General features: G+C 52.6%; 1 protein-coding gene across 1 annotated transcript; it reads right to left on the bottom strand.

The window, feature by feature from the left end:
* Positions 1–3,086: 3,086 nt before the first annotated feature.
* Positions 3,087–9,477, bottom strand: OSR1 (odd-skipped related transcription factor 1). Its single transcript, XM_030311594.1, has 3 exons — positions 9,348–9,477; positions 4,140–4,839; positions 3,087–3,366 (listed from the first exon to the last, which is right to left on the bottom strand). The coding sequence occupies exons 2-3, from the start codon at positions 4,805–4,807 to the stop codon at positions 3,231–3,233; spliced, it is 804 nt and encodes a 267-aa protein (XP_030167454.1). The 5' UTR covers positions 4,808–4,839; positions 9,348–9,477; the 3' UTR covers positions 3,087–3,230.
* Positions 9,478–22,600: the final 13,123 nt, after the last annotated feature.

Raw genomic sequence — 22,600 nt, 5'->3', positions numbered from 1 at the left:
CCCTTTGCAGAGTGGGTAGGCAATAAAACCCACCCAAGCATTTCCGGCATTCTCTTTGCCTTTTCTTGCGACCCACAGAGTAGGAGCTGGAAACTGTCCCCCAACCACGTTGCTAGGAAAGGTAGCCTGTGTGATGTCTTGTGGCCAGAATCCCCAGATTGCCCTCCCACTTGCCCTTCCATTTGCTGTGCTGTTACTACATAGCGTATGAACAATCACTGTCACAGTATAGACAGCGAGCTATGCTGAGAAGTGGCTTCTGGGTCCATCAGGATGATAGAACCATGGTAGAGCAAGGCAAGGCAATGGCATTGTGAGTGGTGGAGGTCTTTGGGCAGTACCCTGCCCCACTCCCAGCCCCCCTCTATAAATCCTGTGCTGGGAATCCATTTTTCTACACTTGATATTATCGAAAGTCAGTTGCAGAGTCTAGGATGGAAGGACGGGGATTCAGGTTACCAGAGGTGGCACGGGCCAGAATGGAAAAACTCGCCTGCGAACCTCCCCCATTTCACAGCTTTCAGGAGGTCTTTGGGGAGGGGCTAACTGCAGAGGCTCTTGTTGTCCTGGAGGAGTGGGAGGTGGCTAACTTGGGGTGGAGTGCGTTGGGCGGGGGCGGAGCGGGGCGCAGCAGTAGTAAATCCTCAGGAAAGATGGGACCCCAGAAAGAGCAGAGGAACTGAACGAGGCGCTCCGTCAGATCCTCAAGGGTGCCCAAAGCTCTCTGTGACAGGTGTATGTACTCAGTCACTGTCGTCTTGGAACAACCACGTCTCCCGACCTCCTGGGGCTAATGACAGAAACGATGTGGGCCTGCCATGGACCCTCACGTAAGCCATGGCCAAGTGCAGACCATACTACGGACTGCACTGGCTGGGCTAAAGCCAAGTCCAAAACCCACTGAATAACTCTCTCTCTCTCTCTCTCTCTCTCTCTCTCTGCGCCCAGAGATCACAGTTCTCTGGGATCCAGACTCTGGTCTGTCCCGGGTCGCCTCCTTATGAAGCTGCAGAAGAAGGGCTGTGATCTTGCCGGACTAGCGGAGATCCCTCAGTCCGGTCAAGACCCGGCAGCTCACGGTCCTCATTCGCAGTGGGCCGTGGAACCGATCAAGAAGTTTTTGAGCGCAAGACCAGATATCCACAGGGGTGGTGGACAGGGGCTGCGGCAGAAAGTTCTGCCGAGTCCTCAGCAGGACGCACTGAGGTGCCCCAGTCCTGATCCGCCCCTCCAGGCCTGTCCAGCAGGGGGCAGCGTGACTCCGAACGCGGAGGGCAGGGCTCTCAGCGCAGGCCCAGCCAAGGCCACCGGGACACGTTGGGCCCCGGAACCGCGGAGTTCAAGCCCGCAAGGGGGGCGGGGGCGGGTATGCGCAGAGGAGGTGACGACGGTTCAGTGAAAGTCTAGAGCGTTTTAACTCGTCTGTCCTGGGCTTCCTTTCTCAGGCCGCAGGGCTCTGCCGGAGGCTGGGACCTTGGGTCCCCGTTGCAGGGAAGCTCGGCCCATCGTTCTTCGCGGCCGCTGAGCTCCAGGCTCAGAAGCCCGAGAGGCCGAGCGCTAGGCTTGGGAAAGGCCGCGGGCGCTACCGCCTGCGCCGCCCTGCGGTCAGGACACTGGAGCTGGGGGAGCCCCGCCCCGCCCCAAGGAGAGCCCCCGGCGGCCTGGCCTCTAATTGTGGGAAAACTAGACGCCCCGGGGAAGGTTCAACTTGTGGAGGGAGGACTCAGATTTCCCCTCCTAAACTTCCCGGGCCTCCCAGGGCGCCCGCCCCCGCCATTCCTGACGAGGCTTTAAAAACTGTAGGGAATCTTTGGGCGTGGAGCCGTACTCCGGGCAGGGGATGAGACCCAGCCGGAGAATTGTATCGGGGGGATCCTAACGGAGGGAGGGTTGTAGGTTTGGGGCTTTGGGGAAGCAGCGATGATTGTGCATTTGCAGCGGGGTATTGGGGCCCTGGGGACAGTACTGGTCCTGAGGCTATACGTGAAGGCACCTCCCCACCACCACCACCACCACCACCACCAAAGCAGATGCTGGAGGCCAGTAGGAAAGCCTTTGGTTGGAGAGGTGGGTGACATTCTGTTCCCTTAGTGGATCTTAAGCGACCCTGGCACCCGGAGACGTTGTGATTTTTTTAAGGCCGAAGTAGTGGCTGCAGGCTGGGCTTCCTTGTAAACTACCAGCCCCGTGGAGGTGAGGGGTGGGGACACTGAGACCCTAAAGACCGAAGTGGAGGAGTAAAGTACGAAAATAAACATGTGGCCGGGGTAGACCAACACAGGGAGAGAGGAGGGTTCTCCACCCATCTCAACCCTATCACCCCAAGAAGGCCGGGTTTCCGGAAGCGGGGCAGGTTGGAGCGGGCAGGGAATCCTGCTCCTCTGAAGGAAAGAAGCCTCCCAGTGTCCTGTTTGGGAGGGAGAATACCCATCCTGCAATGCCTGTAAAATAACCGTTTATTTCATATTTTAAAAAACTCCAGTGATAAATGTCCGTTACCGATGGTCAGCATAAAGTGCCAATCGCAATACAATGCCCTGCTCCTAGCCGGCTGCTCTCTCGTGGTGACGGGACGGCGGAACAGGGGAGCCGGAGGCCGGGCCCGCTGCAGCCGCAGGGCTCAAGGCCCCCGCCCCGCCATCCGAGTCCGAGGGCCCACGGCCGACCGGCTGCGGAGCAGGGAGGGGCGCTCCTTGGCCCCGCGGTCCCAGGGCCCGGCGGCAGAAGCAGATACACGGATTACACTTTTGCAGGCTCCCGGGGTGGGGATGGGGACGGGAGGAGGGGGTGGACTCTGCAAACGCACAGAACTTCCTTCCCTCTCCCCTCTCTCTCCGCAGGCAGAGTTACAAGCTTATATGGTCAAAGAAAAAAATAATAAAGTAAACGTATAAAATAACAATAGAAAAAGTAATACTTCTGGGAGAGGCGCCGCTGCGGCTCCGCGGAGCTTTCGTTCTTTTTTTAAATGCAGTTTCCCTTCCGCCACGTGAGTACCGCCTTTTGGCCAAGACTTTAGCCGCGTCCTGGGGGAGCCGCCCTGGCGGCTGGGGTCACGGCTCCGGGCGGGGCTCTCGAGTTCCGCGTGCGCCCGGGACCCAAGGGACAAGTCTGGGATAGGGGAAGGTCCCGGGAGCCCCTCCCGCTGCCCGCCAGAGTCGCCTTCGGCTTCTGGTCCCTCTGGAGGAGGGGGTATCGTAACCCAGGGTCCTGGTGACCTGGAGGCTCTTTTAGCATTTGATCTTGGAGGTTTTGAGCTCCTTCACCTGTGAGTGTAGCGTCTTGTGGACAGCGAGAGTCCTGGACTGGCAGAATCCTTTCCCACACTCTTGACACTTGAAAGGCTTCTCTTTGGAGTGAATGTATCTGAAAGCAAAAACAGAATTAATCTTTGCAAAATGATGTAATGTTATAAACAGTTATCTAAGATCCCCTCCCACTGCAACCAGGCGCTTGCCCTCAAAAGAAAGTGGGGGGTGGGGACCTAGCGTGGAGTGGGCAAAATTCTAAGTTTGTGAATAGAGTAGGGAGGTGAAGGAAACTGGCAGGCAATATCTGATCCATCTGATACGTCAACGGGTCCAGCTAGGCCCACCCCTGCCTTCCCCAGGAGGGGCAAGCACTGTCTCCTTATAAGGTCTGGGTTAACAATAAAGGTGAATGAGGGGACCCAGGGGCAGGGAGGACAATTTGCTGGAGCTGTGCTGTCCAAGCGGGCAGCCACTAGCCACATGTGGTTATTAACATGAAAAGTAAGTAAAACTAAAAAGTTAATTTCGCAGTCACACTAGTTGCACATTTCAAGTGCTGGGCGGTCACATGAGTCACGGGTCCCCCTGCCCGTCACCGCAGAAACTTGGACTGAACAGCACTTGCAGATGCACAGGTGAAGGAAGGAATGAGAAGGCTGGCATGCCTGTCTGAAGCTCATGGAGACCTGACTTATTCTCCCCAAGCTCTCTCCACCCATCCTCCAAGAACCTATGCCTAAGCCTTGTATGGCTTCCTTTGCGATGTTAGAGAATTCCCAGAAACTGGGAGGCCTGGAGAGCCGAAGTGGGGCTCAAGAACCACCTCATTAGGGAGAAGGATGGTGAGGACAGTGACAGACAGCTTTGGGGGGGGGGCACACACCGTACCTGTGGTCCCGTAGGTGGTCTTGCCTCCGGAAGGCTTTGTGGCAGATGTCACACGTGTAGGGCCGCTCATCGGTGTGCGTCCGCTCATGGATAAGGAGGTTGTAGGACTTAGTGAAGTGGCGGCCACAGAACTTGCAGACGAACTCCTTCTTGGTCTTGGAAGGCAGGCGTCCCCTCGTGGGCTTCTTTTCGGGGGACAGCTTGGTTACATCCAGGAGGGCACCCAGCCCACCAGTGGGGGAGCCAGGACCTTCCCCCCGGCCAAGCTTGGATGGATCTTCCTGCGTGGCAGCCAAGGCCAGGTTGGCAAAATCAAAGCGTGGCTTGGTCTTGAGCACAGAGGGGCCACTGCCTCCAACGGTGATCTCAGGCTTAGGCTGGATTACGTGAGGAAACCAGGGAAAGGCGGGCAGCTGGAAGCGTGTGTCCACGAGGCTGGACACGGCGCCCGGGACTTTGGAGAACGAGGAGCGCGGCAAGTGCATGGCAGGGTAGCCCAGCGTCCACTGGTGCAGGTGCACAGCGTGCAGTGCGCTGAAACCGTACAGATTAGGCAGGTGGTCCGAGGGCACCGTGGGCAGGCCATTCACCGCCTGAAGGAAGGAGTAGTTGGTAAGCTGCAGGGATGGATGAATGGGCACTGGTGCTGGCAAGGTTTTGCTGCCCATTGCGGTAGCTGCAGTGGGTTCTCAATCGCAATCTGCAAAAAAAAGAAGAGAAAAGAAGGGAGAGAAAAAGAGAAGTTCAGAGTAGGTCACCCTCTTTAGGAATTCCAACTCAGCCACACCCTCTCTGTGCCCCAGGGCAGACGCTGGGAGTCTGAGACCCCACTGAGGGAACCCACTGCCCTCAGAGAGAAAATGGAACCTTCTCTGATGCAAGGGCTCCCTCCAAATGGCCATGGCAGAGACACACAACTTGCTACAGAAACCAGCAGGAAACAAATCCTATGCAATGCAACCAACTTAAATGAGGGCCTACAGTGGAGGCAGAAGCTGGGGGAGACTGGTGTGTGGAAATTTACATCCACGCAAGCCTGAGTCAACACAGAATTTCACTCTCCGGTGAAGAGAACAGGAACTTGGAAGCACATTTACATGTTCATGTGCAGATAAACAGAAATGCACAATGACAGATAAACACAGATTCACATGTTCTGAAGCAGAGATGACAACAAGGTGGCAAGATAAACTGAGATGATCAGTGTTGTGCTGCTAAACAAAATGCTGGCGTGAACATGTTCACGTGTGCGTGTGCGCGCACACACAGGCACACATGCGATTGCATGGAACCCACGCAGGGCCTCCAGGGAGACAGCACACATACAAACACACACAGATCTGTACATCTCCCAGCTCCTCTGCATTTAGCTCTACTTAGCTGATCTTCAGTCTGGCTTCTAGAAGCCATGTCATCTTTCTCCTCAAAGCTCTCAACTTTGACCTCAAATTTGCTTCTCTGCCTCACTATTAATGAGCCCTCTTGACACCACCCTCTGCGGCTGCTTTTGGGCTGACTTCTTACCTGAGCCCCTGGGAATTAATTGCCTTTGAAGGTGATGATACCCACCTTCATTTACTAATTCAGTCAAACATCTGCAGGTACATACAAGGGGGCTTCAGTGCCCTCCCTACTCCATCAAACAGGGTGCAGTGTCTCTGGGCTCTCGGATATCTGTGTGCGCAGTGACACGTGGGCAGGTGGGTATGCCTATGGGCTACAGTATTGAGGCCAATACAATCAGCTTCTGTGCTCTCTGTGCCCTCCAACTGCAAGGCCAGGAAGCTGAAGTGACCAGCAGTCTGGCATCTGCTGGACTCCTTGGTCAGGATCTCCAGCCTCCGTGGACAAGTCTGGGTTCTGCAGAGAGACCTTTCATCTCCAAGCCTCCCAGCCACTCTTAAGTCAGTCTGTCCAGTGGAGGCAAAAACATGGAGAAGGAAAAGTAGAAAGTACATGGTGGTGGGGGGGGTGGCTTGCGAGGCTCAAGTGCTGAACTCTCTCAGCTCTGAGCTGAGGGCTACTCGAGAAGTCACTAAGGGAACAGGGTGCTTGGTTCTTTGCCTGTCTCAATCCCCTGCTGCCCACTTTTCCCTTACCCCCATTTCCCCTCTTCTCTTCCTCAGATTGCTCCTCTAACCTTCAGTAAGCCCCCCTTCCTGGGTTGTGCAGGCCACGGTACCGCTCCTTCCCACTGCTGGACGCTGACACCACCCAGACAGTTCCCCTAGGCTGGCTTACCCTCAGCCCAAGGCCACAAGGCCCAGTCGGACTCGGCAGCATTTCACTGCAGCAAAGCTTCTCACGGGAGATAGCCCTGCCCTTTCAGGAAGGAGTATGGACAATCTCGATGCAGAAACCCTTTCCCTTGGAAGCTGTCAGAGAAGTCACTGGCTGAATAGTAGGCCCGCGGAGAAAGAGGTTCTGCAGGGGGTGGAAGGTGCAAAACACTGAAAGCCTGCAGAGATGTTCCCACTGCAGGTTACATTAGCAACCCGGCAAAAACCCAGTGTTAAGGCAGCAATTAATTCAGCCTGGCGCCTGAGGACCCGTGCCTCAGTAGCAGAGGGCCTCCCTACCAGTTTTCCCTGCGGCTTGGATCACTGGTGGTCCGGTGATCCCAGAGCGCCGAGATCATCCTAGAGCGCTAACACCCCGCGAAGCAAAATACGAATTGGGGCAGAGAGAAAGCAGGGGCGGATTGGGGTTGGGAAGGAGAGAGGAGGGAGAAAGAGGACTCTCGCCAACTTAAAATGCTGGCCCACACTTAGGTGATTAGGTGAGGTGAGCGCTCTTTGATTTGCTGTCACCTCTTTTTCCCCTCCTGGCGCTGGAAATCAGATCCTTATTTCCGGCTCCCCGGGGCCGCCGGGGCCACCAGCACCTCCGCTTGCTTCTCTAGGTGCTCGGCCTATCGCCGGCCAAGAGAGCGGCGGTGACGGTGCGACTCTGGGCTGCAAAAGAGCCCGAGCCCTGCCTGTGCCCCGGTGGGGAACCCACCAACGTCGGGTACTAACCTGGCCTCTCCTCGCCTACCCTGCCTACCCTCAGGAGCCCAGAAGACCTGGGGCTCCATAGGGGGAGGGGGCTTTTGCAGCCATCACTGCTCTTGGGAGCCAACCTTTCCGGGCTATCTGCCCGATCTTGTGTCCCCCAACACTCAATTTATTTTCTTCAGCAGCACGGCCAGTTTCTTATTTTCTGCTGCATTCCGAGGCCAGGGCTCCCCAAGCTCTCGCCAACGACTTTCCCGGGGACGAAATTCGTTCGAAACGTGGCTCCTTACACTAGTACCAAGAATGGGCCAAATGCACGATCCGGTTTCAGGCGGTCAACTAAGAGAAAAACACAGTCTCACACTCGCCTCTCCAGCCGGAGAGGATGAACGAACTCCCAGCCCCTCCGAGTCCCGTTGCCCTGACCCGGGGGGCCCTTGTGTGAACGTTTTAGATTTTTCAACGCGAGGGCAAACACCTCTCCCCGGCCCAGGCATCCGCTTGGCAAGGAGCTTGAGCTTCGAGATCTGGGAGGCGCGGGTAAAGATCCCGACTACAGGCAGCAAAAGCAATTCGCGCTTCCAGTCCTGGGTCCCCCGCGCAGTGCAGGCGCTCCTTCCCTCGCGCGGTCGAGCGCCAATTCCAGGTCTGCAGCCAGCCCTGTGCCGGGCATTAATGAAGTGTGCAGAGTCTATTAAAGTGGTTTATTCGGGGCTAATTGAGCGTGAGCGAGTTAACTGCTTGCATTAATGAGGACGGAGCGAGCTCCACGAGCTTTCGCCTGAAGGAGCCCAGCAGCAGCCCCAGAAAATCATCCTTGACATCGAATCCCCAACACGCGTGGTGACAGGCGTCCAGGCCCCTGGTGGGAGGACTAACCACCACCGGATACTTCTGTTGAATTCTCCCAACGAACGAGAGCGAACGAACCCTTCGGCTAGGCGGCCGTCCCGCGGCATTTAAACGCCCGCTGCGTCCTTAGCGGTCTGTTCCCCAGTCTTAATGAAACCGCAATTACTTCGAGGAGCCTCGGATAAAATATCCACCCACTGGTCGCCCCCTGTCCCTGTCAGCCCTTGTCTTCTCTAGGAGGCCGTGAGCCTGGGAGACCAACTTGCTTTGCACGTGGTTTCTGTTCCCAAAAGCCAGCGCGCAGCTCTTAGCCCGGTTGAAATTTACCAAATTGTGGCAACAAAGAAACCCTCGCAGCTACTTTTCACTCTGAGAGCCCATCCCGCTACTGCTCGAGCTGTTGAAAAAGGACTGGATGTGGGTTTTCCTTCTTCTGAACCTAGACATTTCGGGAAAGAAAGTAGTTCCGCAGGCAGCCCCTCACCTCTTTCCCTCTCTCCTCGGGCTTCCCCCTTCTCTCCTGAAGGCTGAGTTAGGGGACAGTCTGGGGGAGGAAACGAATCCTCGCCTTATAAGCCCCAAGCCGGAGACATGCACGGCACCCACAGCGTTTCTGCTACTTGGGCGTGCGAGTCTCCAATTGGGAAAGAGTGCTCGCGACCCCCTGCACTCTTCCCTGAACCGAGACAGTCTCAGGTTAACTCCCCAGGCCCTGACTACACAGAGCAATCATCCTATAGAGAACACCCCGAAGTCAGAGCAGAAGTGCGAGGCGGGGTCAGGCACGCGGCCCTGCGCTCCGGGTCCAGCCGGCCGGATACCCGAGCGCAACTACGCAAAACAACAAACTTGCACGAAAAGCGCGACCCGGCTGGGGCATGCACCTGTCCCTGGCGCCGTCGGCTGCGGCCGTGGCCATCCATCCATTCTCTCTTCCTTCTTCGTCAGCTAAAGTAGGTCAAACTGCGCTAGGCGCGCGTTTCGGGAAAGTTTCTGCCCGCTGAAGTTTCTTCGGTTTCTTAGAGGGGGGCCCACAGGCTGACTCCCGAAGTCCGCGGGCATCTCGCCGCGGATTCCTAGGAGCCTGGCAGCGCGAGGGCCAGCGCTGGAGGCCCGCCCCCTCCTTCCCCGGAGGTCAGAGGCCGCAAGACCCCGCTCGGGAAGTCCCTGAGCCAGCACCCCCAACCACCCTGGGCTGCAGCTGCTCTCACTTTCACTAAGGTCCTGCAGCCTCCGTTTGGCAGGAGGAGCTTCCTTCTGGGACACAGAGAGAGGAGACACCCGCCGCGCTGTGACAGGGGACCCGGGAGCGCTGCCCGCATTCCCCTCGCCGAGCAGGGGCGCCCGGGGCTGCAGTTACCTTGTTCCGTGGCGGTCCCGGGCTGAGGGAGTCTCTGGGGCTCCGCTGCGGGGGACCCGGGAAGCCAGAGGCGCTGGATTCCACAGGCACCCCCGGAGCTCTTGAGTCCTGGCCCCTCTCCGGCTGCGGGGACTCCGAGCGCCCGACGCGCGGGAGCGCTCCACTGGCCCGGAGCCCTGCCCCCCGGAGGACAGTGAGCCCCGCTCGCAGCTCCCTGGTTGGGTCTGAACCGGGAGCGGCTGAGAACTTGCTGGGGAGAGACCGAGCTCCGACTCACTCATCCCTTAGCACCGAGCCGCCTACTTATTTTAATCCACCACCCTCCTCCCTCCCTCCCTCCTTCTCCCTCCCGCCTCCCCTTGCTTCACGATTCCTCCCCTCCCTTGCCTGTCCCCCAACCATGCCCTGCGCCTGCGCACTGAGAGACAAAGTTTTGCTGACCCGGGCAGCCGGCTTTGGCAGCTGCGTCGCTTTGCCATGGCCTCCCCGGACCTGCGTCCCCTGCTTTTCGGTCCTGTGCGACCCCTTTTGCATTGTTAGGCTCACGGTGGCATCCCTGGAGTGCTAAAGGAAACAACCTCAAGCAGAGGAGAGCAGGCTGAAACTGCACACTTCGCGGTCCTATTCCTGCTCACCTGGGACACAAGTCTGTGCAGGGGTGGTGGGAGGTACCCCGGGATACCTGCGCCGAGGCTTGGACTCCAGTGCCCTTCGGACCCTGGCAGAGCCGCCCTTTCTTCCAGAATCCTTTCCCAGAGGCGGCTGGCCCTGGGTATCCAATAGCTTCTGGACGTCCAAGAGCACTCATTGCCAGGGCAGTAAACCAGACCTGAATGCCTATGGCTGACCCCAGACTCTGGCTTGTGGAGTTCAGTGGAGAGATCAGAGGTGGAGGGCAAGAAAGTTATTGGAGTCCCAAACCCTCTGGGATTCCACTCTTACTTACAGTCTACCCCTCCAATCAGGTACTCATTGGTTTGGGGAGTTTGGAGAGCAAGCTGCAAAGATCGTCAGCTCCAGGACCTCTAAGCTCAAGGAACTGGTTCAGGTGGCATTTGGGACCTACAAGGGGTCAGGATTCTGGCTTCGAAAAATTCTGCCTTCACTCCTTCCGCCTTAGAGCAGCATCCCTACCTTACTGACTAATGGGCTCCGGGAGCTGCCCTCCAGCTGACCCCAGCCCTGACCTCTCCCTGCCACCTCTCTGGAACACTGGGCCCTGGGTTCAGGAGGAGGCAGTGGTTTCCCAGGACCTGGGTGGGTCTAGATTGACACCACTGCACTCCCAGTGTTTGCACCAAGGTCGCTGCTGAGTGACTCACCCAGCCCTGGGAGCTGGATCCTGGACTCAGTGGGTCTCTAGCATATCGGTACTGTGTCTCTGGGAAGGGAATGCTGCCAAGTCCAGCTTTCCTCTGAAAATCTTATTGCTTTTTAGGGTGTCAATCCCTGACCCAGGGAAATGATAGTGGAAATGTCCCTCCAAAAGACATAGTTGAAGAAGACCCTTGTCTTATCCACAGGGCTTTAGGACAGAACCTGGCCTCCAGCCCCTAGGTAACTTTGAGGTGGGTGGGGAAGAAGAAGGGGGGGGTGCAGTTTTTGCCCCAAGGGATTGCACTCATCCCCTGCCACAGATTAGTGCTGGAGTAAGGGACCCATGTAAGTTTGCAGTTGGAATCTTAGCAGCTGCCAGCATGGGGTGATATTCTGGCCAGGGAGAGGATCCTTGGGAGAAGAAAGGAGCTGAGATCACTCCCTTCCCTGAGATTCCAAGGCAGCAATACCAAGAGCAGGGGAAGGTCTGGAAGGAGAGTCCAGCAGGGTATTCCTGGATTGTGCTTGCTCCTACCTGGGTCAAGGAATTTCCTTGTGCTAGTCTCGGGCTCTCCTAGGAGACAAAACTCAAGAACCTCCATTAGCAGCAATGAAAGAATCCAAGAGAGGTCTCCACACTTGGCCCTCTGGCTGTCCAGATTGCTTAGGAAGTGTCCTCTCAGAAAAGGACATTCAGGTGGGATGGAGCCTCCTGGGGTGTGCAACCCCATCTCCTGCTTAGAACTCCACACAGCGTGACTATGTTTCCTCCCTCTTTCCACTTCCCTATTTCTTATGAATCAGGGCCCTTGGCTAACATGCTTCAAGGACTTGTAGAAATCTCTAGATAGTAGGATCCCTAAGGAGCTCATGGAGAGTCTTTAGGAATGCCAGAGAAAGGACCATGAAACTGGGTTGTTTAACGCCACTTTTTCCAGGTTATCTGGAAAACTGATTTGGACTCAGGCCAAATCCTGGAACCTAGCGGGTGTAGGGCAAGATGAGGATGTAAGGTTGGAGCTAGCCCCTCATGGCCCAGCATCCCAGGCTTTGCCTCCCAGACTCTGGCTGGGTCTCCTGGAGCTAGTCTGCAAGGCAGGATGAGACAAGGTGAGAGATGTGGGACCCTGGCACAGCTGGGGCAAAGATGGGCCTGTTTCAAATTCCCGCCTTGGAAGATGATCCTGCTAGGTCTCACTTGACAAGGAACAACCCCAGAAACCCCAGGAATGAAATTAACGATTTGTTAATGGCTCAAGAGTCCTCCACCCCAATCTGAGCTCCCAAGGGGGTGACCCACAAGCTATGGCCTCGGTCTGCACTGCAAGCCAACCAAGTTCAGGTTCCCTTTCAGCACCGCAGGCAGAAGCAGCCCAGGAAGCTAGGAACCCCACTGCCCTCCTTCCAGGGGGAACAGGGGCGCATCCCCTCCCCCACCTACTTAAGAGAAACTGATCAGCCCAAAGCATAGTCGCAGTGCTGCGCCTGGATTCCAGCTTGAATGAATTGCGGAAGGAAGGACCCAGGACGTCTAAGGGCTTCCAGGTGACTTTTTATCGAAGTCAGATTCATTTAGGACTCGCAAGGACATCACTTTTCGAATTTAGTAAACTTCCTCAGTAGCCAGAACCCAACCGTCCTATGGCCCAAAAGCACATCGCAGGTGACAGAAACTTTTGTCTGGCCTCGCATCCCGTTCCAGGGCGTCCAGAGCACCCCGCCACCCGCGGCTGCAGCCTCTGCTCACTGTCGGCTCCCGCCGGAGACTAGACCCGCGCAAACTCTTGCCACCGCTCCTTCTGGCTCTCTTTCTCACCCACCGCCCGCGCCCAAGGAGTCCCTGTGTTGTCTGGAACGGAGCACCCTTGGGGAAAGGTCCCCAAACTAGCTCCCGGGCTTCCAGGTCCCGGTTACACCCCACCCCGCAGGTGGGGTCCGGCAGAGATCAATACCCCCCCCCCCCCCCCCCCCCCCCCGCTGCCTGCCGAGACATCTGACCGCCTTGCTCCCAGTCCCCCAGCGAGCCCTGAGCCCTCGCCGCCACGTTCTGTGGGCACATTGGGGGGGTTGTGACAGCCCCTGCTGGTCTCCCTGCCCCAACCCCAGCTCCTCTGGGAACATCTGCTTACTGGGAAGGAAAGAGCCCCAGCCTGTCTTCCGAGTGAAAATTGAACAGCTTCCAGAAAATTAACTAGAACATGGCCTCTATCGCTTTGGGGTGTTTTTGATAAAAAAAAAAATGAACCCCACTTCTCCCTACTCCCCAGCCACACAAAAATGACCTCATTTTTTAAACATGGAATTTACTTAGCACTTTCGGAGTTTTTGCTTCCAATGCAATCTTTTCCGTAACTACTTTGTGGACAATTGGGGCTCTGCTCACTTGACCCCCCTTTACGCATGTACAGAGCTTTCAAATAATCCGGAGATTTAGGTATCCCTCTGTAATCATTTAGATGATGGATTGTAATAGCTCAATAGTTCCTCTGGAACCATTACGATCAATCAGGTCAAAATCCAGCTTCGGGGAGAAAGTTTTTAAGCGGGGGAGGTAGGTAACACGACATCCACACACACTTGTACAGATAACACGCTCTGATAACGTACAAACAACTCCAGAGTCTTAAGAGAATAGATCCCAGGTGAACCCAAGAGCCGGTGTTTATTGTGACAGCGACAGACAAGTTACAGTATCAAAACTGAAAGGGAAAGTGAGCTGTGTTTCCAGGCAGTTCCCGTTTCGTAAGTTCTTTATGAGACCCTACGTATTTTGTAACGATTTGTCACCTTAACAAATGTAACAATGCACATAGACACAGATCTACCCTTGGTTTATAAGATCATGTATGAAGCACGGGTATTCATGTGAAATTGCTTGGGTTCTGGGCATACTATCATCTGTAAAATGAAATGATGATAATGCCTTGTATTGTGAGGAGCATGTGTAAAATGCGTTTGAATGGTGTGGTGAGTTTCGACTTTTTGTATAAGTATGAGTTGTCAATTATTTTAGACAGTTAACAAATCTATGTTCTAAGACTACTGAACTTTTTCTCTTATCCAACGGTGGAAATAAATGTATTAGAAACGAAGCAGTGTCTAACCAAATTGAGGATGACGAAGAAAAGTTATGTTAACTGAACTGTGGATAGTCCGGGTGAAACACTTCGGAATAGAATTACCTTACCATACCCGCGGCGCTGCGTCTTTAACGGGCTACTTCGGCGGCGGTCGGCGCTGGAGGAATCCGCGTTCGCGGTAATTAAACATTTCCAGACACTGGAGGGTTATTATCTGCATAGCGATTTCCGGCGAAGGGACTCAGAGCTTGTCTGGCTGCGAAGTTTTATGCAGATTCGAGGAAGCAATCCTAAAGAAAACGCGCCACCTGCTGGCGAGCACGTGGCATCTCCCGGTGCCCTTGCCTCCAAAACTCTCAAATCCATTCTCTTTATTGAATCTTACCTACCAGTGGGTTTCTTCCTCTTTTAATTTTCTTTTGTGGGTTACGAAATTCGCCTTTACTCGTTTAAAACTATGCACACTTTTATGCTTCCAAAGAACAAACAAAAGAGGGATTCCCTTTCTCCACAGGGTTTCTGGTTTTCCCTGCTCCAAAAACCAGATTTGTGAGTTTTTGTTTTGTTTTGTTTTTAAGTAATCCGAAATCCTTGGCAACTGTCTACCACCATTAGTTTCTGGTCCTGGGAAAAACGATGAGCCAGGATCTGTGAGCCTTTTCTGCAGTCTTCGTCAAAGCTGGGTTACTCTACCTTGCAGGTAGCTCCCAGGTTGCCTGAGAGGTGAGGAGAGGAGATTCCATTCTTGCACCCCTCCGGCCCCTGTGGGGAGCTGGGCAGTACCGGATCCCTCCATTCTGTTTCTGGCTTTCTGAAGACTATAGGAATGAAGAGAGGGGGTCTGCTTCGTCAATCGGTTTCCCTTAAACCCATGACGCTTGCTACCCCTGTCCTTCCTCCCAAGCCATTAGATTCCAGCTCCTTTGTTTCTCCCTTTCCGTCTGAATTCCCTCACAGAATATTATAGCTACACCCTCTCTTTTCCTTGGCATCAAAGATGCGTCTTTTAATTTTTTTTTTAATTTTGGGGGACAACTGGGTGGCTCAGTCAGTTAAGCGTCTGACTCTTGGTTTCTGCTCAGGTCATGATCTTGCAGTTTTGTGAGTTCAAGCCCTGCATGGAGCTCCACACTGTCAGTGTGGAGCCTCCTTGGGATTCTCTCTCTCCCCCTCTGTCTCTGCTCCTCCCTTGCTCATGCTCTCTCTCTTTCTCTCAAACTAAATAAACTTAAAAAAATTTTGCTGACAAGTAATTGACATACAACATCGTGTAACTTTAAGGTGTACGAGCTGTTGTTTGATACATTCACAGACTGCAATATGATTGCCACCATAGCCCTAACACTTCTATCACTTTACATAATTATCATGGCTTTTTTGTGATGAGAACACTTAAGATCTAGTCTCTTAGCAACGCTGAAGTTTATAATGCAGTACTGTTGACTATAATCCCAATATTGTGTATTAGCTCTCCAGAACTTACACTGGTTGCAAGTCCCCAATTCTTCCATCCCCTAGCCCCTGGTAACCACTACTTTCTGTCTTAGGAGTTCAACAGAGATGCATCTTGGATGCTTTCCTTCCTTGCCATCAAAGCTCCAGCTTTTCAGATAGGGACAGAAAGAGAGAAGTCTTCAGAATACATCTGTTAATTATGCTGTTTGGTCTGTCCTCTGCCTATAGAAGAAAGTAGGGTGTAGGAGATCCTTGGGAGCTTCAGCTACATTGCTCTCACAGGCCTCTGGCCACCTTCCTTATGTTTGAGAACCTATATAAAGATAACAAGCTAGGGATCGAGGAAAAGACGGACCCCTTGACGCTGCCCCAGACGGTTAGAAAAAGGCTCTGCTCACCTAGGACCCATCACTCTCTTTGCTCCAGTAAGAGGTAGGGTCTCCCAGTTCCTTATCCTGACCTTGCAGTGAGGGGAAGAAAGGAAAGGGACCCAACTTAGACACTCCAAAGAACTGCCAAGGCCACCAGCTCTCCCCCAGGCGGTGTGAAGCTATGGGGTGCCTCACCTTGATTCATGAATGAGGACACTCACTGGGAGATCAGGGGCTTATGCCTCTTTTGGGTTCAAGGCAGGAGGTCTTCCTGAGTGCAGACTATCATGCTGCAGTCGTGCTGGCTTCCCAAAATGGTGGCCAAACTGGGATAGAAGAGATTGCCTTTGGGAACCTGAAGCTCTAAAAAGTGGCGATCCTCCTCCACCTGTTATGACAGAAACCCAAGTCCCGACTTCAGGGAGGCGGTGGGGTGGGAGACTGGAACTGAGAATGTTCCAGGACATTAGTCCCTTGACCAAATCCACAGTGACAAGCAAACTGTGAGAGGGCCATGCCCTCTGCTAGAAGAACCCCCGTTTCTCTGATTTCTGTCAAATCAGACTTTATAGGAGAACAAGTGGTATTTGTGGCTCTGAGCCACATGACAGTGTAGTGCCATATCTACACAGAGGAGGAAACCAAACTCCCTATTTTAGCCAACCACAAGGACCAGGCACCCTTCCTCCACGCTCTTAGCCAGGAGTTGGTGTGGACGATGACAATACCAGCTCCTGCCATAGCTCCCTTTATTCCCAGATGGCTCCAGGCAAATCCCCTTGCGGATCATGCCTCCAATTCCCTATGTGGGAACCTTTCCTCTGATGATAACAGCATCTGCTGAAACACTTTGAGCAAATACAAAATAAAAAAAGGGAAAGATATTAGCATGTGATTTTTCACTTCACTGAATGACTAATGGCTGGGTTCCTTTGGTATATTAGGTGTTAGTTTGCATATCGCATGTCAACAAGAAAGAGGTGGAGAGAAAATTTAAAACTAGACTGTTATTATCAGTGTATTCCAGATAAATAATTTTCAGGAGTCACGACTTGGTTTGTCAAAAATTGGGTCTGTAACAAACATTTTAGAAGATTTATCTAAAAAAAAAAAAGTCACGTATTCTAGTGGGGCCTGTTTCTTTCCTAATTTTCTGAGAAGATATCCAAAGGGGAGTTGCCAAAAGCCCCTATGAATGGAAAAAGCTTGGTTCTCAATGCCTGGGGTCCTGCATAGGCAGCAAGGTGACTGGGAGCCTGGAACACCACAGCAGAAGGCTTGACACTGGGTACCTGAGTCTTAGCCTGAAACAAAGCCCACTCACTGGGGAAAGGAAGGATAAGAGAACATCCCACAGCTCAGTTTCGCAACTGGCCAGTCGGCTAATTCCTGCTGGAGTGGTAACCCACGGGTAACACACTATTGGGTTAAGAAGCTGCTTTACACAATCCTGTGGCACAGTCAGTCCCAGAGTCTTTACACAACGCAGATTTCTGGGTCCCATCCTCAGAGTTTCTGGTTTAGGAGACCTGCAGTGGGCCCTGAATATCTGCATTTTTAAAAGCTCCATAGATTATTTGGATGTAGGTGGTCTTTTGAGCACATATATACTGAGGGCCATTGGTAAAGTATGACTGTGGCCCACGGTACATGCGTCTTGCTAAGGAGAATTCCAAGAATTTAAAAGTTATCCAGAGTCAAAGAAACGGCTCTTCATTGAAGTATCTTATACACTTGAGTAGGCATTTCTTTTTGGGGTTTTTTTTGTTTTTTTTTTTTTAATTTTTTTTTTCAACGTTTATTTATTTTTGGGACAGAGAGAAACAGAGCATGAATGGGGGAGGGGCAGAGAGAGAGGGAGACACAGAATCGGAAACAGGCTCCAGGCTCTGAGCCATCAGCCCAGAGCCTGACGCGGGGCTCGAACTCACGGACCGCGAGATCGTGACCTGGCTGAAGTCGGAAGCTTAACCGACTGCGCCACCCAGGCGCCCCAGGCATTTCTTTTTGTAAGCCCCCTCTTCTTTATTTGCAAGAGAAGAGAACTGTATTGGGTATTTAACAAAGACATTCTCACTTCCTCAATTTTAAGATTCCACTTCACACATGCTGTAGATGATGAGAGATCTGGGGTAGGTGCTTGGGTCCTGACACTCATATGATGTAGGAAGCTCTGTACTGCCCACATGTGGGATTTGTCCCATGAGAGAGCCAGCCTGGGTCTTGGAAAAAAAGACTCATCTCAGCCCACAGAGAAAAGGTCACTCTGGCAGGAGAGCTCCTTTGGGAATACAGATGCCCCAGACGACCAACAAGCAAAACTACCCTCTAAAGTTGGGTACGCAGAGTCTATAGTTTGTTCTGTGAGTGTTACCAGAAGCTGCACAGAGAAGGAAAGTGCTGTGGGCTGAGTGGGGAATCCTTGGTCTGCCCATTCGCCCTGCACATTCCGGATTTTGTAATAGGACTGATGGTTATTCTCCACACAGAAGCAGTCTAGACAGCTGAATGGAAACACTACAATAGTTCATTATTCCCTGTGTTACTTGGGGTCAGGACATCAGGTCAAAGCCAATAGGGCTTTTTTTTTTTTTTTAATGCTCTTCTTTCACTTTGACAGTACTTTGCAATTTGGGGAGGGGGGGTTAAAAACTCACTTCAAGTGTCTCTTAATTTTAAAAACCGTGGGAATCGTTCTACATGAGCATTAGCAATTTTAATCACTGATCATGTGTGTAGGTAAGGTAACATACGTATCTCGTTGAAAGTGTTTATATTCGGGGGCGTCTGGGTGGCTCAGTCGGTTGAGCATCTGACTTTGGCTCAGGTCACGATCTCACAGTTCGTGGGTTTGAGCCCCGTGTCAGGCTCTGTGCTGACAGCTCAGAGCCTGGAGCCTGAAGCCTGCTTCAGATTCTGTGTCTCCCTCTCTCTCTGCCCCTCCCCCACTCACGCTCTGTCTCTCAAAAATGAATAAACATTAAAAAATTTTTTTAAAGAAAAAGAAAATGTTTATATTAATTTCCTTAGGTATCTGTAGGGCCCCTGGTTTGATGGGAAGGACCTTTGATTTCAACCACTAACACCACTGGACTAACTTCAGAGAAGAAGGAACTCTGTGTGGGGCCTCCAGGAGGAGGCATCATTCCTGTTACTCTTGATTTGCTAACAGAGAAGTGAGGTCCAGAAGCCTTCCAGTGCACGAGGCCAAGGCTCCTTGGTGCAGTCCTGGAGCGGGATGAAGCCTCAGAGGGTGCAGCTGGACACAGTTTTCCCAGGGCCCTCTCCTCTCGTGAGCTTGTGGGCCCCACACCCTGCATCACCTGACTGAATCCCTACAACAAACCGGAGAAGTCGGTACAACAATATTCTCACTTTCTGTCAATTAGTCCCAACGTTTCAGAGCTGCATAAGTCTGGAGGCAGGACTTAAAAGCAGTTATGTCTGATTTGAAAGCCCGAGTTCATAATGAAGCACACTTGGCCCTCAAGGTTGTGGTCTGATGGTGGCATCGGCATCCCTGGTGAACTTGCTAAAAACGCATAAGCCCAAGTCCTGTCTCCAAACTACCAACGTGGAAGGTGCATTTTAGCAAGACCCCAACCCCCAGGCTCTGTGCTTGCTGTCTTTGCCCCAGACACAGGATTTAATCTCTGCTTCTAGAATAGAGAGGGAAAGCTCCTGGATGTACCAAATTACATCAAAGAGCCACAGACTCAAGCTTAGAAAAATGGTAGCACCAAACCACAGGTTTAGACCCACAAACCCTGCTCTGGCCCAAGAGTAGGCAGTGTGGGCCGGCCCGCCAACAAACTGGCTCTGGCCCTTCCTGTGGCCACTGTCCTGTCTCCAGAGGTTAGGGTGCCTGAGCAGAGCTTCCGCTGTTAAGCTGGGCACAGCCTCTCTACAAGAAAGGCAGGCTTCGGAGCTTGCTTGAGGAGACGGGAGAGGAGACATATAGCGGACCTTGACGGTATTTTGGGAGCAAAGGTACTTGCCTCTACCTCCCACCTCCTCGTTGACAAGAAAATAAAAAGGGGCTCACAGGATCTTCTTTGGTGAGACATGAACTTACACAGTAACACACGCATTACTGGTGATATCTACACATTAATAATGCATAGTTGATGAGTCATTTTGGCACAGATAATGTTTTGAAATTCCAAAGGAATCCACAATTAGGGATGGCATGTTAAAATTACACAAAAGGTCCATCTCTCACAAATCCCAAAGCTCTTAAATATGCACGTCCGTTTCATTATCTCAATCTCTGCCCAACTCAGTATAATCATCGTATCTTCCTCATCAACACTCTGCCAACAAAAAGGAACCGAGTTTCAGCAAGTGTGCTCAGCTTCTCTTTCAACTCCCTCTTGAAACTCAAATGCAGAAGATGTCTAAGTGGAGGTGCAGCGGCCCGGGGCCCACCATGCTGAGTGTCAGCAGGGCAGCACAGGGTCATCAGGGCGCGTGCTGACACTATCCTCTCCCTTTCCAGGTGTTTTCTCCTCCAGGAGCCCAGGGCTTTCGGCTGGCCCTGTTTGACTCTCTCCCTTATTCTGAGGTTGGAGGGGTTGCAAGAATCACCACATCAAGGGAGATGTGCCTTTTAAGAGCAGGGTCTGGAAAGAATCATGTTTAACCTACAGGATTGGCATAGAAATGATGGAATTTGCCTATTCCAAAAAGCACAGAGTATAAACTCTTGGAGGAGCCTTAAATGTATCATCTTTGACACCTCCATTTCACAGATGAGAAACCTGAACCTCCAAATATGATGTATCCAGTAACATGACGGTGACTCGGAGCTGGGTTTCGTGACATCTGGCGGGTACCCTTTACATTTTTCTCCCTACTCCCCATTGTTGTGAGGGAGGCCTGGAAGGGAGGTGTCTTACAAGGGCCTCCCTTTGTTCTCCATCTTCAGAGGACAAAGCCTGTGTTAGGCATTGACATCCCGGGGTGGAGGCCCTCGGTGAACTGGGCAGGCGCGCTGCAGTATACGGATGCACCGATGGATGGCCGAGCCTGGGCTCTGGATGATTGCTGCTCAGTGCAGCAGCTTTATGAAAACATTAAATGTCATTACTTATTTCTTCATGTCCAAAATGTATACTTCAACATTTTTTCTCTGTAGACAAGTGTCACTTTTACTGCAATCTTCAGGCCAGATGTTCCTGGTATAAGTGGTAACAGCTGCCATGCTGGCAGACGTGTGGCTCCAGCTAAGTCACTTTCCAAAGACCCCAAGGCCCTCTCTGCAAAAACACTGGCATGACAGGAGAAACCCATACCTGGCCCTCCCAAGCCGCCCCGGGAAACCACGGGGAAGGCTGGAACAGGGCATTTGGGCGGGCAGGCTGCCAAACCACGACTGCATTTCCCTCTTCCTCGGTGATGAGCTGGAGTCCCTGGATAGAGAGAGCTGCCCGTGCTCCTTCCCTTCGGGCTCCCCTTCAAAGCAGCGTTTATAGTGCCATCACCCATTATCCACGTCCTCATTTGTCTCGGCACCAAGTCATTTCCCTGGCTTTCTGTCACCCTCGCCATAGCCTGCTATGATCTCAAGTTGATGTTCTATTGTTTTTGAATTTTGCTCAAGTTGTAGCCGCCTGGTAGCATTTATCTTCTCTGTTCCCTTGGGCTTTGGTGAATTCCTCAACAAGGTCCCATCTCAGCGTCAGCGTTTCCAGAAAATGCAGGCACAATTTGCTTCCATCTTCAGTGAAGACTGGAGACTTGATTCAGCCAAAAAATAACTCTTGCCTTTGCAATTTTTGGCTCTCTGGCTGAATAGCCTATTATTCAAGAATGTCATCCTGTTAAGTAAGGTTGAATTTATAAGACATGCAAACCTAAGGACAGACACACAGACGCAAACACTCTCTGGACATCACACAATGTATCTACGGGTGGCTGCAGCAGGATGCTCCCTCCAAGAGGTGGCGAGCTCATTCAAAGTTCTGGCTCCTTCAGGCAGGACTGAGGCCAGCACTGGGCAGGAGTAAATCCCTTTGGTGATGCTAGAATCTGGCTGGATAAGAACTCAAAGGACAGAAGTTCTCCTAGGCCCAAACTGTCAAGAGGTCATTGGTGGAAGAGTGGTCCAGCCACTGTCCCTCCATCCAGGATCCTGGGTCTCAGCCCTACAAAGAAGCACCTTCTACCACAGAAAGACCAAGGAGTGGCAGAAAGGCTGGGCTTCGGGTCCTGACCTTGCCTCTCACTCGCTACTTGGTCTTGGGCAAGTTACTTAACCACCTGAAACTTTATCTGTAAAACAAGATGAACACCTGTTCTTTGAGGTTATTATGATTAATGAACCAACATCTATAAAGCTCTTGGCACACAGGGAATAACTGACCGATGTCATTTCCTTCTTCTGCAGGGACCAGATCATGGTTTTGTCACTTCTTGAATGGACTGGTCATTTAGGTGAATTCCCTCTTCAAAATCAGGACCATTTTTCAAGCCTGCTGCTACAAATACAGTCAGAGCCGCAGTGTCAGTTATTACACCAATGTCACTCAGCTTCCAACCCACCTTTCTACACCCTGCTCTGTGGTGCTGGGGCTGGGAGCCTGCAAACTATAATTTTCCCCGCCCAGCTGTTAGACTTTGTGAATAGGTGGACTCAGGGGGAGACTGGAAGCAGTCTTCTCACTGTTTCTGTCAGTCCCGCCCTAGGACTGCCCTTCACTCAGCCTCCCCAGGTGGTTCCAGTTTCCAGCTTCTTTCTGCACTCCCAAACTCCAGCCTCATTGTGCCCTAGACAGGTGCCATCACCAGCTGGCAGTGCTTTCCCAGGGACTGGGAGAGCTGAGCCCCTGGTCCATGGATTTCTTCTGAGTTCCTGAGACTTCTAGAAGCAGTAAGGGAGTGCTACCTCCCCAGAGGGCTGAGTCCCAGGTCTGCAAGGTCCCTTCTCCAAGCTTCCAGGTTCCGATAAGCCCAACCTCTGCCTTTGTTTCCCCACCCCTATTACCGTCGTGTTACTGCGGTACTCCCACTGGGTTTTCTTAGACTTCTC

Source organism: Lynx canadensis, chromosome A3, assembly GCF_007474595.2.
Source record: "Lynx canadensis isolate LIC74 chromosome A3, mLynCan4.pri.v2, whole genome shotgun sequence".
Taxonomy (NCBI): Eukaryota; Metazoa; Chordata; class Mammalia; order Carnivora; family Felidae; genus Lynx; species Lynx canadensis.
This window is presented reverse-complemented; position numbering and strand designations above follow the sequence as displayed.